This window comes from Grus americana, chromosome 5 (genome assembly GCF_028858705.1).
Source record: "Grus americana isolate bGruAme1 chromosome 5, bGruAme1.mat, whole genome shotgun sequence".
Classification (NCBI taxonomy): Eukaryota; Metazoa; Chordata; class Aves; order Gruiformes; family Gruidae; genus Grus; species Grus americana.
Window position 1 is genome coordinate 28025536 of NC_072856.1, and position 19194 is coordinate 28044729.

Here is a 19194-nt window from a genome sequence, read left to right on the forward strand (position 1 = left end):
TCCTCTCCTTAAGAAATGGGGTGGGGGGTGGGGGGAATATTTGTAGAATTAGGGTATAATTACACCCAAGTAACAACCTCATTTTTGTTTTTCTGAGGCAACTGAGGGTAGAAAATGTTTCTAAGGAAAAAGGCTGTGAGATTTATTTGAACAGCTTTAAACAATTTAATGCTGTGCATATTGCAACACAGTCATCTTCTGCTTGTAGTTTGGAGAGAGTGGTTTTGCAGACCAGAATTTCTGAGTTGTGATGTTAGAGGAGAACCCAGTTCTCCTCAGTACACTCCGTAGGCATTTTTTTCATTACTTTGTATACAGTGTTTCAAGAGGAAAGTAAAATAAACAGACCAGAAATATTTGATACAGAAGTTAATAAATGAATCCAAACAAGACCTAGGAATAATATTGACTTAATTGGTTCTTCTAATGGAGCAGATAGAACCTGTAGGTGACATACAGCTTTTCCAGGTAGAGGCTCAAGACACAGTCTTCCCACTAAATCAAAACACGGCAGAAGCCCTTGCATGTGATTCTCGGTGGAATCTGGGTAGCAGTATGCCCCTGGGATGTCTTGCAGAGCTTTGTTCGCTCCGGGGGAGGCGACGTGGCAGTGACTGAATGATTGTGGAAGTGGAATTTTATAGTTCATGTGCAGTGGAGTGGAAGAGAGGGGGGGTCCCAATAAGGCGGACTATATGGGAATACTTCATATGTATGGTGTCTGGTGTTTTCAAACGCAAAAGTAAAATAAACAGATGCTGGTGCGGGGACCAGCATTCTCTCTCAGGGGAAATCCCTCCTCTTTATTCTCCCTCTTCTCTTCTCACTCATCCCTGGGAGTCTTGGAATCTTTTCTACGTTGTGGCTAAGAAGGGGAGATTAGAAGTGTCCCTGGCCCAACTTCACATACTACCAGGCACTTAGAAAGCTCTTGGGAAAAAGAGATGCACTTTTGTGTTATCTCGAGCTGAAAGGGGAAATGAATGTCATCTGTCACTTTTTGGGCAAGTACTCCAACCACAAGGACATGTGCAGCCAAGCACTGCTGGAGTAATGTGGGTAGATGCCTAAGTGTGCAGAAGAGATGGGATTTCAGGCGTTCTTTCTGTTGAGGATTTCCTTTAGGCAGGATTGGACTAATGGGACTCTAGATGTTGTAAATCTTTCTTTTGTGTTCACTCTCCCTAAGCACTGCATAAGGTACGGAGGTGGCCCAGCATGGTCATCTGAGTCTGCGTGGCATACATTGCCGGGATGACGCACTTGGTTCCACAATGTGGAGCTGCGCTAGCCAGTAGGAAAAAAAGTTAAAAATAAGAATGAAATAACTTGGAACTCAGTAGCTTCAGGAACTAGAGAAGTGGCTTTTCTTGCAAGACAACTCATTTGGATCCAATTCAGTACTAATGGTTATTCCTCACATTTCACATGCAAGTGGTGTCAAACGGACTTTGGTAGCCTGCTGTGCTTCTGAGGCGCATATACAATGGTTTCACCTACATTATTTTATTTTCTTATCTTCTATTAGTTTATTATTAGTTCTATCTTTACCTTCTATTAGTTTAGATGAATCAAAAGCAAAGGCAATTGGGTTGGTAAATTGCCATTGCTTTTCAGTTTCTCATAGGTGTAAAAAGTGACACCTGAAAACGTCCTTTGTGCAGCATTATTACTGTATTACTGACTATGAATTGTGGAAAGTGAATTTACAAGAAGTAGCTTCCTTTCTCAAATTGAATGCTTTCTTTTATTTAACTGTTGTGGTTAGTATATTTTTTCTGTTTTATTTCCTTTAAAAGTATTAGCTTCCAGGAAGATTTCAGACAAAGTTAATATTAATGAATAATTTTAAAAGAAAAGTTTAATTATTAATAACACCTCAGAAAGTCAGTAATGCACTGGAACAAAAACGGTAGCTTCCTGAAACAAGATTCTCGGAGTAAGGTTCTTCAATCAGTGATTTCCAGCAGTATCCAGGAAAACAATATAGTAGAGCATTAGGTTCAACATCTGGCATTCTCAATTTTAAAACCTCTGTTTTTTTCTGTTTCTGTGCTTTTTTAAAAAAGCGCTTCTGTTTTAAGCAGAGAGATGTTCTTGATTGGAGATGAGAGAAAAATTGTTACATTTCTGTTTGATTCCACATGCCCTGATACTTTTTTTCTTTATTATTACTATGATGTTATTTTTAGTTAAGTTCATCCTTGTACTTTCCTTATTTAAACTTCCTTTTCAAGTGATTCTAATTTTATCTAGAAATTTTTGTAGCATGTTCCTCCTTAGGAGTTCAAACCCAGGTTGAAGGGAACAAAGTTTAATGTTGTCAGTCTTTGCATTCACCAGTATCAGTTTAGCTCAGCTCTTCCAACTGTTAAAGGCTTATTTTTGCTTATTAATGTAAACAGCCAGAAGACTTAGTTAAGATTAAAGTCTTAGTATATTAAACAATTGAAGAGACAAGTTCATTTTTTTTTCCCTGAAAACAGTGCAAAAATGTCAGGAGAGAGGAAAGGAGGATTATTTTCAAAGTGTGTGGCTACATTTAACTAGTCCTTTATGAAGTTTGGGAGCTGCGGATTTATCTCAGATCTATGAAGTTAAGAAAAACCAGTTCTTGTTCTCTACAAGGCTGGAGTTTCTGCTGACCTATCAGCTTCTTGGGCTTCTGCTCCCAGAGAGCTGCTGGGACAGTGGAGGGCGGCGCGTCTCAGCCTCCACATGCTGCGACATACGGTGTGTGGGACATAAAATATATGAGAAGTGACTGAAATTTCCAACACCTGTCTTCTGTTTGTATGTCCTTGTAACTTCAGTTATGGTATTTCTGTCAATGATGATTTTTTGAAGAAAATATTCATGTGAATTGAATCAGTTATTTATGAAAGAAAACTAGGGAAAAAAAACCAGATTTTGCTATTGGCTACCATAATAAATATGTTACTTTTGGTCCCCATGCAAGTGGATTATAACAATGTCTGAAACAAGGACCTTTCGTTAGCTCTCAGTACAGCTCACTCTTGACTGAGTTAATGGAATACCGGGAGAAGTAACAAAAGCAGTTTGTTGGTGTTTTTGCCAAAAGCACAGCTATTTTTAAAGTAACATTTGAATGTGCATTGGATTTCCTTGAATCTCTTCCTATTTTGAGGAGAGGCACCTGATTAGAGCTGTGGTTGTGTGCAGGATAGTCAAATATATGGATTTGACACATCATCTTAAAGGCTGGACTGGGTGAGTCTTTTGTCTTAGGGCTGTGTTTCATGTCTGATATTGCAGAAATACCCTTGTGCAATCTATGTTAATTCATTTATAAGGCAAAATAAATAGTTTGTCACCCTTACAGGTTGAATGGTTTGGGGGCAGGTTCAATAATAAAATGTTAGAACTGACAAAAACATGAAGAGCAGTGAGTGTTCCTTGCCTTATAGTTCACTATACCTTCCTTAAGGCCGTATATTTTGTAGAACACCTTTTTTCTCAACTTCTGCTTAGCAGAGATGAGCATTGAGGAGATTGATTGAGTCAAGCTCTGAAACGTTGAAATCTGCGATGCTTGAGAGGTCTGGAATGCCTGTGGGACAGCTGATATTGGTACACATATCCGAACAGTGCTTACTAGAGGCCTGGCTGTCAGGCTGGCAGTAGAAGTATCTGCTGGTCTTGAACATGAAAACCTTTTTGTGTACACAGATGTGGCTAGACAGATTGCTGTTAGGGGCATGTGGAAATTAGTATTTGTTTTCAGGCATCTCCAACTTTGTATGTAATGCAGAGCACATTTAAATCATACTCTGCCATAACTGACAGAAATGCAGAACCAGATTTCTTGTAATATTAGCTCACATTCCTTATATATATATGTGTGTGTGTGTCTTGGTTATGCTCTCCTCACGTGAGGACAGATGAAACTGGGCTAGGCTTTGCTGTAAATTAGAGGAGCCTGAAAGCCTTTTGTTGGACGTGTGCTCAGCTGTAGCTCTATTGGCCATGAGGGCAGTTAAATCTGAGAGTCAGTGTAAAGTCCTGGTTTGGTTGTGCCCAGCAGGGAGTAGTGCCTGAACTCGTGTGCCAGCTGTGACACATCTGGGGAGGGCCCTCTGCCTTGGTGGAGGGCCCGGGCTGCTGTTCCCTCTGGCTTTCCAGCTGCTTTGAGCCACTGGAACAGCGCACAGCAGCTGGAGCGAGATTGGCGATGGAAGTCTCTAAAGTCTTGTTCGATCTTCAGCTAGAGCCTTTGCAAATACTGCGATTTAGGAGTAAATAACATCACGCAAGAGAGGTTCAGTGCTACCTGTGGAGCTAAATCTAGGAAAAACTTTGTTAGGAGATGAGGGGATAGGAGATTGATTTGAATGAAAACTTCATAGTGTAACAGTAATGCTTCAGTTTCATTACAGATTTAGATTTTTTTTGAGGCCTGAAAAATCTCTTAGGAATTCAAGCTTAACAGCGGTGTGAGGTTTTGGGGTTTTTTTGTTGTTGTTGTTGTTTGTTTTGTTTTGTTTTAATCTTGCTGCAAATTTTCATCTCCACTGATGCCTAATGAGAACCCCCGGAGAGAATGAAGAGCGGTCCCCGCCGCCCGCCGGCCCCACTAGATGGCGACCGCTCCCTCCCGGCGCGGCGGGCAGCGCTCCGGGCTCCCGAGGAAGGACGAAGCGGGGGGCAGCGACCTCAGCGCGGGGCACCGGCTCCAGCGCCGCACGGTGACAGTGAGCCCTCGGGCGGGCCGGCGTGAGGCGGGCACGGCTCCTTTCCTCTGTGAGAAGAATATGGATTTCTGCATCCTCCGCGTTTTGTAGCGCATGAATGAGAATAGCGTGGTGGTGCACGCCGTATGTACTTCTACTGTGTGTAAACACTTGTAACGGTGTTAGTATTTTTTAATGATTTATGTGATTGCTAAGCTTCTGATCTCTCTGATTTGTTATGATTTTTGAAAGTGAAGGTAGAATGTAGCCAGTCTCTGTTGAAACAGGAATTTTCTCAGTATCTTCCAAGAAAAAAGAAAGTTTTATAATAACTGAATTAACAGCTAAATGATTTGTTAGCCATTTTGGTGGTTTGGCCAGTAGAAAAGTGAAGCAGAAGAGATGCTTCTTATTTTGGTTTGGGGTTTGGTTTTTTTTGGTTGGATTTTTTTTTTTGTTTTGGTTTTGTGAGGGGGTTGTTTTTCCCACTCTCCATTACTTCTAATTCTGTGTGAGAGAGATAAATTTGTGAAGTTTTGTTTTGGAGTGTATTGTTTTGTAGCAGTTTCAGCTCATTTTAAAGAATGCAAAACTTTGTGCAAGTTTTTGGGTTGGTTTTTTTAGGGGTGTGTGTGGTTAATGTGAAATACCTATTTATGTGCATTAAGTAGGTCATTTCTTAGAAGACCAGTTCTTGAGGATGGCAGGGTTCCTGCTACTAAAACAACTTCCATGTTCTGTTAAAGTAATTTTTAGTCTGATTGTGCAAACACACTTGATGAGTGCAAATTCTTCAGATGCACGGAACAGCAAGTACTTTGAACAGCATGAGCTTATCTTTAGTGCTTGTTTTACACTGACAGATTGTTAGCGTTCAGCTTTCTTACTTTTAAAGACCACTCAGACCCTAATTAATTGAAAATTAATACAGAAACATTTGCGGAGGAAAATTTTTGAGAACATATGTTTTTCCTGCGTGCACATACATAGTATAATTGAGTTGATTTGGAAAAAAAGTACAAAAGCAGGAAACAATAGGTAGAAGAGTTTGGTACTGTGATTGGGTTTGAAACAAAATACAGCAGCAAAAGTATTTAGCTGTGTTATAGCAATACTTATTCACTCAATGTTGTCAAGAGTTTGCATAAGTGAAAACAGGAACATCAATTTGGTATCAGATGCAACCACTTAAATATTTGGGCTTGTAAAAGCTTACTTTTAAGTATTTTGGGGTTTATAAATGTTAATATCTTTTGATTTTGTTTCTAAAAAGCCTGTTAGAAGCAGGTAAGTTATCTGCTTTTCATCTGCTTCATCCTGTTCTGTTCAGCAAACTTTGCTGTATTTAATGTGTTTTTATTCAATGTGAATTTAACAGTGGTCTTATTTACTTCGTTGTTTGTGCATCTTCAAGACCGATAATGCTGGTTCAGTTCTAAAATTATCACTTACCAGCTGCTAAAAAACATACTGCTTTGGTTTCTTGTGCAGGTTATTTTCTGTATTTCAGTATAGTCATAAAGCCAAGATGATGGAAAAGCTTTAAGTCTAGTGATCCTTGGTAGTTCTCTAGTCTCATGGGTTTTAATAATCCAGGAGAGATTATCTACCCTGTTGATCCCACCCACCCCCAAGTGTGTCAATTCTGGCTGAAACTCAGTATGTTATGATACATATATTGAAAATATGAACAGTGTTAGAAATTTTAACACAGGTTTCCCAATAGTATCTTGAGCCCTTGCAGAAAGTTAAGATCAGCAAAACTCAGTGTTAGGGCTCCTTTGATGCTGGAGCTAGTCTGTAGGAATTATTTGCAAATACTTTAGTATTAACCCAAAGTCAGTCAAACCAGCGTTAAGTTAAAAATATTTAGCTGGATCATATGGCAGAACTGTTTTAAGGGGATTTCCTAGATGCTTTATGAGGTAACCCCTCTGTTTCTCCATTGTGTTCGTAACCAAACAAGCAAGATGCATATATGCCCAGGGAGATCTGCTGTGAATCATTTCACTGTGGCAAAGTTTGTAGGAAGTGGTAATATCTTTGATTCAAATAAATTATTCCCAATCAGGAACACAAGCCTTTTATAGTTGCAAAATGGAAAGAGCGCATTTCAAGCTATGAACACGCTGAGAACAGTCACTCAGAGGTTTTAATTGAAAACTGTCAGTCGGAGATGAAGAGGTGGGTGGTATTTGTGAAGCAGAGTGAATGTCAGCAGGGGCAGAGGTGCTGCATTGGATTGCCTGTGTTACCATCAGGATACGAATCTGTAAGTGATTGCCGCTGTCAACAACAAAGTGGAGGATGAGTGTGGTTGCTGTTTTTAATGATGGACAGATTAAGTTATAATATCAAACAGTGATATATGCATACAAGTAATGGGGCAGTAAAAGAGGGTACTGTGGAGTTGAGGAAGAGATGTTCTGTTTAGGGAGTCAGCTCAGGGTTTCTAATGTCAGCTGTGTGAAAAGTAGTCTAAACTGTCCGGAATTTGTGAAGACAGGGCACATGCCAAGCATTATTTATTCAACCATCCATCTGTTTCTGTTGACTATACATGGAGGCAAAGGATGATTTATTTTTTAATTACAGTATTAGAAGAGTTGAATACCATCCTGGGTACACAGTGTAGATGACTTTTCTGAAAATAACTCTGCTGTGGTCAGCTAAGGTACTGAAAGGCCACAAATACATTCCCTGCTACTTCTAAAAAAAAAAAAAAAAAAAAAAGTACTTTGCATTTAGTGTTGATGATATCCAGAGCATGAGGATCCCAAAAGGACAAAATTAATATGCATGGATGTGTACCCTGAATACTTTCTTAGTTTCAGATACTTGGGTTTCACAGAGTTTGATAGTTGGCAAAAGCACCAGGCAGCTATAACTCCTTGTTAATAAAAATTTTTGTTGCTGAATTTCCTTAAAACTTTGGTGTTTGTCCGTGGGTGGTTTTTTAGGGGGGAGTGTTCTTTTTTTTTTCCTGTTAAGAAAGAATTTCTTGTAGGGGTCAGTAACCAGTTACGCTGTTGTGGTTGCATGAAATTGATAGTTGAACGACCCAGTCAAATAGCGGATGCTGTGCAGTTCACAAGGACAAATTTCTTCCATGCCCTATCACTGTGGAGTGGAAGTTCTTTGCTTTAAAATGTCTGGGATAAGTGATTGGCAATAGAGTCTGTGAGAGGAATCCACTGGCCTGGTTGTTTGTCCTGGTCTCTTGATACTTACACCAAATTATGATTAGAGTAACTTTAACTGTGTGACGTCAAGCAACTTCTTCATTGCCACACTACCATCCCTTGCAACTTGCAGCTCCTTCCTACCGTTATTTCCAGTTCATTCTGTTCTTCCCATTAAACTGTTACAATTCTAGTAAGCATGATCACTTTGCAAGTTTCTCTTTTTCATTATTCCATTCCTTGTCTTCTGCTTTATATGCAAAACAGAGGTAGGAATTACATTACGTGACTGCACAGCCCCAGCTGTATAGCTGAAGTTTAAGCAGTGTAGTCCAAGTTTAAAGCTAATCATGCCCAGCTGTGTCCTTAGTCACGCTTCTCCATCCTAATTCGTCACTTCCAGCTAATTCCCAGTAGCTGAGCAGAGTCATCAGGTATTTTAATTTTTATTACAGATGTTTAATTTCAGCCCTCAGCTCTTCACCCCTCAGTACTCAGGCACGCTGGTCATTCTGCAGGAGCTCCTTGCAAATCCCCGGAGCATTCTGCCCGAGATGCTGCTACTGTCACCGCAGCGTGTCTCCCTGGCTCTGCTCGCCATTGCATGGGGCGAGGGAACACAGCAGAGCAGGCTGCTTTTGTTCAGCCTCGGCCTGCCATGCCACGTGCCAGCCATGCTCCTGTCAGCAGCGGCGAGAGCCCTCGCAGCGTTGGGCTCTGATGTTCTCAGGGGAGACGGCTTTGAACAGGAAAGCTTGAGGTGAAAGAGGAAGGAAGAGGAGTGCTGGGGAGTAGGTGACAGGCAGGCGCTAACCTGTATGTTCTCTAAATCCACGGTCCCCAGGTTGTAGCTCATATGTTAAATACGGGGAGAGGCTCAGACGCCAGCGGGAGGCACAGCTGACCGGTGCGAGGGGTGGTTGTTCTCAGCTGGCAGCGCCGGGTGCTCCTGAGCAATGAGGTGGCACTTCCAAGACAGGCTTATGAGTCCTGGCGTAAATAGTACTGGTTAGTGGTGCTGCAAAGGGGAATGATTTATGAAGAATGAGTGTCTGCAGTTTTTAATAAAGTGTTTAAAGATATCCGCACAGACCCAGATTTTAAGGCTCTCTGTTCCAATTTTAAATGTTACAGTCCCTCTAATTTTGGATTATTTTGACTAGGCACAGCTGTTAAGCCTTTCTCTCCTCTTCTGCCTCTCCTCTCCCCAAAGAACATAAGCCTCTAAAAGTCCACGGTTATCTGTCTTACTGTGAGCCTTGCTGGCTATCACATATTTAATGAAGGCTATTAACTACCTTGTGATTAAGTTGAAAGAAAGAAAAGAGAGTAACTTGAAATAGGACACTAAAAAGACAGACAATACCTAGCTTGTATCAGAAGATTTAAAACCCACACGTTTTAAAAATAATGTGCCTTAAAGTACACATTTATCAAGAAATTCTTTAGCTTGATTTGTTTTGGGAACCACCTCTATGTTTGTCACATCTGAAAAGCTTACAAAAAGCTCTTACAGGTGTTTCTTCAGAAGGCGTTTCACTCATGTTGCCTAAACTGGCTTGCCTGTTACAGTTACCTGCCTTCCCAGCACATTGAGTCAATCAATGCCTTTCAGAAGTAAACTCACCCCACCTTTTAAGGAACACCACATTAAGTGTTTTTGCAGTTTTGTTGGTGTTACTAAAATATCTTGCTATTACTAATTTCACTTCTTCAGGTAGAATACGGACTATTTTCTACATCCGAGTGTCTTTTGCAAAATATCATAGAAGGCCAGATCAGGGGTAAACAACAGAAAAACAAACCGTATCGCAAAATATAACTCATGGCGTTAAACAAGCCATACAAAACAGTGGGATGACAAATTTGCCGGTTTATAATGAGTTAAGCAAATTAATAAAGTCATGTTATTTTGGGGACCTGTTTTTTGCTATGTCTGATGGTAATTTTCCAGTAGTCTAGTTTTAATGAAAACATTTACTCATGTAAATGAGGGTTTCGGTTTGTTTGTGTTGACATTATTATTTATTTTTGTAGAGAAAAATCCCTCCTTTCTTTATCATCTACTTTCAGAAATCTTTTGGAATGTACTGAGGAAATGTCATCCTTCCTTTGACATTCATGTTTTGTTTGGGTTTTTTCTTTCATTTTAGTTTCTATGAAGTAGTGTAAACTCTAGCTTAATTTGATCTGGCATCCCCGCAGTTGAACATTTGTAAGTATCTTGTATTGTGGCCCATCTGGGTTGCCATGGAAACCGGAGACCTCCATCCTCCTCCTTGTTGTTGGAAATGGAATGCAAACAGGGCATCAAAGTGACGTTTTTCTAGTACAAGTGAGAGGCCTGTGAAGAGCCAAACAGAAAGGTTTCTTATTGGTTTTACGCTCTTGTGGCCTGTTGTAGCAGTTCTTATAGTACACCCTGTTTTTTCTTGAATATCTGGCAGCTGGGTAATAGAAAAAATGTGAGCATCATGAAAAAGCCAAGCTTGTGTGGTTAATCTTGTCCACAGCTTTTTCCTCTCTATCTTTTCTTGATTTATTTGTCTTGGATTGGGCTGCTAACTAGTAAGGAGGTGCTGAGCATGTTACTGCAAATCATTTGCGCTGCAAGTGGCTGAAAGAACCAATTATGTAGCACGTACGTGTGACTTAATGTTTCTCTGCACTGATCCTCTATCCTCTTACAAGAAAAAACAGCCAAAAAATTCTGGCAAGCGTGTTAAAAGTTTTTCACTTGCAAAATAGTAGAAATGCCAAGTGATCATTCTTCAAAACTGTATGGATTTCACAGATATAATTGCAAAATCACACACTGTTTCCCTTCCCCCACATATGCTCCAGCTGTGTACTCAGCAGTTCTGCCGGCATGCTGGTGAATGGTCGTATCTCCTCCCCAGGACAAAGAACCTTAGAAATCGCCGCTGAATACTAACCAACGCAGCCAATTGTACGTGACTGTGGATTTCCAAAATAGGTTGAGAAATTATTTTCTAAATAGCGACTTGCTCATCAACCGAGAGACAGGCTCCGTCAGCACAAAGGGGGCACAGGAACAGTTTGGTTTTGTGTGTGGGAGAAAAATCTTAGTACAGTCTGTTCATGCTGAGCATGCTGTTGCTGGCCTAAAAGCAGCTGCCTCTATAGCCTCCACTGCTGGTGTGGTTTCTTGAGCAATGCGGGTCACTGGGCAGGCTTCTGATCTTCTTTAAATCGATTAAGGAAATCAGTTTCTGCCCCTGTGCAAAAGATGGGTCCTCCAGTTCGGAGAGCTACACAGTGTGAGAATCTGTGCTGAAAGCGTTAAAGGCTTGGAGCAAAAACTCCTCTTTCGTCATTGCTCTGGTAAACTGGAAGAGGAAGACGAGGAATGTGGAGGCAGAACGCTACAAGCGTTATTTGTCTAGCTCTTAATAAATACATTTGAAATGCAGAGCAGGAAAAGGCCACTGAATTATTATTACTATTTATATAGTACAAGTATGTGTTAAATATTTAAAAGATTTTTGCAGGCTAGGTTTTCGGCCTGTGAAACGTACAATCTAATTGTGCAACCTACCAGCAGGGAAACAAAAGAGGAAAAACAATGAGGAAAAAGAATGTGGGTCTGTAGGGTTAAATCCAGCATGGTTTGCTGATCAGTTTTTGCATATGTGTATATGAAGTATGAACTTTCTTTCTTCAATGAGATAGTTATTTCTAATACCTTGAAAAAAAATCTCACAGTATGCCCTGCACTACTCGTGTCACCTCAGACATCCCTCTGGGCATAGGCCCGATGTGTCAGTGAGAAAGGACTTTAAAAGGGGTTTGTGTGACCAGAAGTGTGCCTTTTTTTCAAGCCAATCTGATAAAATACAATGCTTTCTCCTCCAAGCTTTGCCTGCCAGTGAGACTTGCTTGTCAGACTTCTCTACTTTCTGGCTCAGCTTTACCTTGTCTCTGACTGCCCTTTGCTTGTGTGAACCTGTTTCTTACTCCTTTCTGTGTTTTCTGATTTTTTTTTTGAGCTTCTTTTTTGTTTTCCTCTGAGCTTCCTCACAATCAATGACAGCTTGACTGTCTTCCTATGCAGACTGATAAACGTGTTTTGGATTGTGTGGTTTTGATACGAACATATTTATATGATCCTCCAAACAATTACCATAAAAATCCTACTCTGCTTGTACCAAATACTGCCTATACAGCGTGAAGTCAAGTATTTCTGTTTGCACATTGAAATCTTTACTTTTTTTTTTTTAATTTCTGCAACACCTGCCACACATTGACATTTTTATTACAATTGGTTAATAGTTTCTCAATGTTTGGTCATGGTGTTTCTTTTTGTAAAGTAAAGTTAGATCGCTAGTTACTTACATGCTTGTATGTATTTGCTGATACAAGTGTGTGGGTGTGTGGTATAGATCTTTTAAAAGCTTCTTTCCTCTGCTTGCATCCTGCCCCAACTTGAGTTGAAATACAATAGAGGATAGTTTTATCGAAGCGAACGAATAAATATGCCCTATTTTCTTGAATATGTGCCATGTCCTATTTGTTAGAAAACAGAAAAGAAACCCTGAAGCTTTTTTCCCCAAAGCACCCCTGCATTTCAGTGTCAGTTTGTTTAATTCAGAGGTAATATGAGGGAAAATGTTCTCTCAGCTCCTTCTTTCCTCTAATGCCCCCCATACCTCAGAGCCCACAGAACCGGCTCTGTAATGCTGAAGCTCCCCTCATGCTTCTTATTTTGTGGAGGTTATCTGAGAAAGAGGGTTATGTCAGGGCTTATTTTTTATGGAGTAGAATTTAAAAGGATACACATTATAAGTATGAAATTTTAATTAGGCTCTGATTGCAAAGACAGTGGAGCTTTAAGGTAGTTCTCTAGGTTAATAATAGAGCTTGAGATCCCAGTGTGAGTAAAGTTACCAGACCTGAGGACACAAAGCAAGATGGCTTGCTGTAACGGCCTGTGTTTCAGTTGCTAGGTTTCTGTAATCTTTCAGCCTTTCTCAACAGCGCAACATGTGTTTCCTTTTAAAAAAAAAAATAAAAAAATCCATCAGTGCGAAACCATGGGGAGGAAAACTACTGTTTTGTGATTTACAGCTCTTAGAGACCAGCATGATAGGTGTCTTTAGAGATACCCGAGAGAGACTCGCTGTTTTTAGAAGTCCATGCATTCTGAGCTAATGTTTCCAAACATATTCACAGCTGAATTGTCACACAAGAAATGGAGAGTGAGGGCCAATGAAATAATACTTCTGAGTTTCACTAAGGCTGTCTGATACCTCTGAGGGCAAGTTTAGCTGGTCAGACCGGTTTGTTGCATGAAATGTGTTCATCTGGCAATATATTTCATGTTCTCTGCAATAAGTAGCAAGTCAAGCATATGGTCTCAAAAAAGAACTTGCACTTCATTATGTAATGAAAATATACAGTAGGTTTTGTTTAATCCTTTTTACAAAAAAAGTTAATTTGCCATTTAAATCTAATATGGGCCTGCAGAGGCAAAGAAGAAATCTTGGTCTCTCCCTAAAAGCACACTTATATATGTTTAGTATTGCATAAAGAGGAATTACAAGAGAGCTTATTTTCTGTTTCTTACCTCTCTTTGACAGACAACTCCTTGGAGAATTACAGAAATTCATAAAAGGCTTCTTCAGAGTTCATTTTACATCTGTAACATTTACAATCCATCTTTAAAAGTTTGAACAAAATACTATTAACAAAAATACTCCCCCAAAAAATCCAAAATACGGAGAGTTTTAGCCAGTTGCACTAGGACTCTTTCCCTACCATTTAAAATGGGGTTTTCACATTTGTGATATCAACAGCCCCTTAGTCTTCAAGAATTAGTACAACAACAGTATAAAAAGTCTCAGCAATTCTGTTCCAGGAGTCCTTCACCAGACTGTATATTTCTGTATGTGTTAGGTAAAAAGATCTGCTCACCTACCTCATGGCCCCCAAAACCCTCAAGAGATCTTCTTTATTGATGTAATAAAAAAGGAAAGTACTTGCATTATTTTTGACAGGTCTTCTCAAAAAAGAGAATGATGAGCCAGTATAGAGCAAAATATTTCCTTCTGAAATATTTCCTAAGATGTGTTGGGAAAAGAACATTATGAAAAAGTTCTGATGAGGTGCATTTCTCAGGCAATGGGTTAAAAAAAGGTCCCATCAACTGCAATGTTGCATTCTTCAGAGGTGAGCTTGGCCTACTTGTCAGAAAACAGTGTTCCAAATGGTATTAGCAGCAAAGGCTGACTGCTCTAGGAAGCAGAAGCACCTCTGCGATGCTTTATTCTGAAAGCAGTTTCAACATTCAGTGCTTACAGGCAGGAATTTTAGAGCTTTCAGTCATGATTCTAGTATGTACTCCGAAAAAGATGAGAGAGCAAGTTATGGAGGCATTAAGTACGATTTGTGTGTACATAAATTCAAAATTCTGTTTTACAGAAGTAAGAGCTAAATGTTGCACAAAAATGTGGTTCTGCCTTCCTTCACAGTGCTGTCCTGACTGTCCTGGCAAATTTTAATCCTAGCTCAAACAAGATTTCATTGCATTACAGTGTTGAAGTACTATAGATACATTTTTACAAAACAAGAGATATGGATGCTTTAGATAATTTTATTCAATGTCCTAATCAGGTTTGTTTCAAATGTATTAGGTTTCAGAATGAGCATCATCTTTAGTAGACAAATTACATCTGACAAAATTCATCTTGTGTCTTAGTTGGTATCAAATGCATCCCAACAACAGCGTTCATTGTTCATCCAAGAAATGATTGTTACAAAGGTACTTGTGTCTGCACTTTGAGTAAGCGTGTCTTGGAGGGAAGAACTAACTGTCCTCTGACTACTCAGCTTTCCTGAAGCAACCTCAGCAGCTTCACAGTTTTGGAATCACTGTGTTCGGTCACTCCATGAATTCGGAATTTATGTCATGTATTACAGGCTTAGATGGCACAAGTTAAATTGCATTAAAGACTTGAATTGGCATCTTTAGATCAAATTTGGGAAAGGAGGTCCAAAAGCTATTAGAAGATTACTTAGACATAGAAAGTGGGTCTCATGTTAAGAGCCTTTAATGATCACTCTGAAAACCAAGTCTCTTCAGGGTACTTTAGGTGGGTTCAGTAGCAGCATTTACCTTTCTAAGGGCCACCTCTGTTTCCTTTGTATTGGAGGGGATCTTTGGCAACATTCACCAGAACTCTGAAATAAAATTCCTGTACCATTCTGAACAAGGATGGTGCTGGATCCACAGCTTGGCTTGTAGTGCAAACAGATTTTGTTTCAGACACTTCAAAGTTACCAAGACTTGGAAAACAGCAGATCATTTCAAAATATTAGCTGAAGGCTGGGAAACTTACCGTAGAAGAGAAGTAAGTTATATTTATTTATAGAGATGTATGCAGATGTGAGTATCACAATACGTTAAACATAGGAGAGGGATGGAAAAGGATAATGGAAGTAATAGCAAAAAGAATATCACCTCCACTCACTTATATAGGCCGGTTCTGTGTACAACTTTATGTTGTGAAATAATTTGAAACAGTTAAAAATTCCAACGGATAGTATAAAATGGCATTTGAAAGTGCAGATTTTGTAGTGTTTCATTTATTTTTTAAATAATTTGGATTCTGTTCCAGATTGTTTACAATCCCTCCTTCCAAATTTGTTTCCCTTTTATCTGTGTAAGCATGTGCCGACACTGTTGCTCAGTATACACAAATGCTAATCTACCTTCATGCACATGGAAAATAGCTTTCCTGGCACTGAGTTTAAAACTCCCATGGAATACATTATTAATCAAAGAAGTCTCTCTTTTTAGAAAAGCCTATCATTTATGTGGTCACCGTTGAGAAGGTTATAGATAAATATAATGCTGTTTGTTAACAGTGTGGTCTTCAGAACATACAACAAACAACCCCAGATACTGAAAGTGCATTAAAAAAAGATTTAAATTTCAAAAGTAATTTTCCTTCTCTGTACTCTGGTTGCATACGCTAACGTGATCTAATTATATTGTAATGACAACTTCATTTCTATTGCCCTGCATGCTTTAATGCTCTAAATGCATTTCTCTTGGCAGGTCTCTGCAGTGAGGTGAAAGCATGGCAACTATTCAGTTCCCTGTAGTGAATAACTCCCTAGTTCTGCATTTGGCTTTCAAATGCTAGATCATGTATCTATGAAGTTCAAGGAGTAGAGTTGTGACGAAGTGGGTAGGGTGAGGCTGGTGTCCGTCTGCGTATAATTTAGCTGAATATGACTGCCGCTCAGTAACAGCTTCAGCCCAGCTTCTGCTAAGCCTGCAGTGCCCAAGTGTTCCTTTAGTTACACGTGCTGGTCTTGCAGACTCTGCTGAGCCTTATCAAATACAGCCAGTTGGTGCTGCTGGTATGAAAGCGCAGGGGAGCTCTCATGTGGAAGGTTAATGGAGTGTAATTAGAAAGAAAAATGAACTGCTCAACCACTCTATCTCACTCTACCTGCTCTGAGAGTGACAAGTGCTCTGATCTTTTCTAAACCCTAGAGCAGAGGTTTAACAGTGTAAAATTATGACAGTATAACTGTCAAGCAAGCAAGCACACTGTGAAGAAGTAGTATGAACTTATGGATAGGAATGTTTACATTCCCTTATGTGGTCTCTGTTAGTACTTTTTTTCATGTTGGATATTGTTCATATATTGATATAACAAGTCTCAAATGCATTTTCCTGTGAGTTGTGTCCATCAAAGCCAGAAAGATCTTTTGTGTTCCATGCGTGGCGTCTTCGTGGCTGTGCCTCACGTAACTGTTACCTTGCAGGATGAAGCGATGGCACCTTCCTAAGGCTTTTTGATGCCAAGGAATTAAGCTTTCATGGAGAAGAGTTCTGGCAGGAGCAAGAACAGCTATTGTGGTTTATGTTCTAAGAACTAACTGAAATTTGAGATTTAGATACATAATTTGAGATTAGATACTAATGCCTGATCCTGTTAATTATATTAGGTATAATGTGTATCTGTTGAAAACTATCATGTTCATAAAGTGTTTTTTGTCTTTTATCTAGCACACAGTTTTGTGGGTTTTTTCTTTAAAAGAATACTGATAAACCTCAGTTGTGAAATTGTATCTAGGAAGCAGAGGGAAGCCACCACACATCAGATCCAAAAAGAACATGGAGATTAACCATTTTAACTTCCTGCGTGTTAGAGGTCATTATATTCTACCCCAGTCGTCCCGTGTGTTGTCTTCTGACTTCAGGCAGACTAAGACAGTTTGGTTATCAGGGTACTAAGTTTTTGTCTTCCACGCCTTTGTGTACCAGAAAACGGGTGGTGGATTGGGCGGCCAGTTATTCTGAAGGCTCTTGCAGTGTCAGCAGGTTGATTAGGGGAAATTTGCCCAGCTAATCCTAGCAGGCAGTCCACATCCTGCATTGCAGTGGAAGGGTAAAAACCAACATCCCAGCAAGTCTGACCTGGGGAAGTTTTTTCCCATTCGAACTCTAAAATCAGTAAGAATCTAAATATGTAAAGAAGGTATACAATAAACGGCATCAAAGGAAGAAGATAAGCTTGCTTTGCTTAGCTTCTTTTCTCTAGCCATGGCCAGTATCTTGTGTTTCAGAGGAAGGTGAAAAAACAACCCTGAGTATGTCTGGTGGTTTGTGCCGCTGGACATACTCACATTCTGAAGAGTGAGGCTGTCTTTATGTGGAGCTTCAGTGCTCGAGAAGCGTGCTGGGAACAGTGCTGGCACTTGCACCATCCCTGGTAAGGGACGGGAACGAGCAGAGGTGTCCCATGTTCCAGGGCCTGCCCCCCCTTGGGTGTACCGTACAATCTCCTGCAAAATTTAGATTAAGCATTTCCTTTAGAAAGCTATATAACCTTGTCCTAAAGACTTCAAACCATGCTAGGCCATTACCTCTCATATTAGGCTGTTGAGCATTTAACCATCTCTGCAACTTATTTCGAGGTTGAATTTGTCTACCTTCAACTTCCAGCCACAGAATCATCATTTTACATTTCTCAGAGAAACTAGAAACCCTCCCATCATCAGATTTCTTTTCCGTGTATAAATACCTATACTCAGTGAGAAGTCACCTCTCAATAAACTGGATATGCTGAGCTCCAGTAAGCCTCACATTGCACAGCCTTGTTGGGTCCTTGATTATGTTTGTGGTTTCCCTTTGAACTGTCTCCAGTACCTCTGCCTCCCCTGTGAAATAGTTAGCTCTCCATTCTTCTGGCAAAATGCCTGTTGTTGGGTGTTTTTAAAGAGAGGTGGAAGTTCACCGAATCTTCAGTTGTTGAGTGGTTTCAGCCTCACTTAGTGAAGGGCTTTTTGCACTGAGATAAACAAACACAGGGACAAAGTCCCCCCTCCCCCTGCAGTTTAAATCAGGAGGCTAAGGAAGAACCATTGCTCTGTTTTTCAGAGAGTCACCATTGATTGATCCACAAACCTTGATACAATTGAAGAACAGCAATTTGGGTCTTCTGCAGTGATTTAATTTGATGTCTTCTCTGGGAAGCAGGCATTTTTCTTTGTTTTGATCATGCTTGGTTAACTAAAGGGAGTAGTACAGCAGGTATATTTAGCTGGACAGAATATCTGTATTTGATATACTGTTCAAGTGTCTAGGAAGAAAATAAAATCTCTCATTTGCATGAGGCGAACCTATGACTTTTTGCTCTGATAACTCATTCTGCCTATGAAGTAGACATCAACAATGAATTGCTGTGTGATGGGGTTTAATTGAATTGGCGCTAAACAGTACTTGGTTGATGACACAGGGAAAAAGCCTGTCTACTGCTGGTAGTTTGTGATGTTTGTAAAGCAACTGTGGAAATGAAATATTAGATGCTCTTAACATCAGAGTAATCAACAGGTGGTTGTACAATACAGTTTGAGCATCCAGATCTCTCTGTTCGCAAAAGAACAAGTTTGCATTCTGTGGTGAAATAAAACCAATGGTTTGGTCGTGGGAATAGCTGTAGGATGCACAAGAATCCTGCTGAAGCTGATTAATTTTTAGTCAAGGGACTGTGTTACTGTGCAGCAGTACGCTGTAAAATTACTTGATGACTGTCCTTTCTATTTGAGTTATTCAAAAATGTGAGGAGTTACCAGGTTAGAAAGTAGAGTTTACTTAGGTTGATCGTTTCTAAAACATTAAATAAGTTTACTAATTTCAATTGCTCTACTGTGCTTGCCTAATTCAGACAAATTCAGTTTAAAGGATGTCATATTATGACGTAAATCAGAGGTAGGAGAAGAGAAGCAGCAGGACTTCCCTGGCAGAGGTGTTTAGCTTAGGCAACTGGCTACTGTGTATAGAT

General features: G+C 39.9%; 1 protein-coding gene across 20 annotated transcripts in view; it reads left to right on the plus strand.

The window, feature by feature from the left end:
* The window catches only part of PHF21A (PHD finger protein 21A), a 130101-nt gene that overhangs the window by 76052 nt on the left and 34855 nt on the right, over window positions 1-19194 (plus strand). For 2 of the 20 annotated variants that reach the window (XM_054826511.1, XM_054826512.1), the window contains exon 1: window positions 4682-4835. The exons of 14 other annotated variants lie outside the window; for them this stretch is intronic. In XM_054826511.1, coding sequence (XP_054682486.1) covers window positions 4806-4835 — 30 coding nt within the window. In that variant the 5' untranslated portion in view covers window positions 4682-4805. Of the gene's footprint in view, window positions 1-4680; window positions 4873-19194 lie in introns of those variants that run through there. 4 more of the 20 variants (XM_054826517.1, XM_054826515.1, XM_054826509.1 and 1 more) reach the window with 4 other exon arrangements.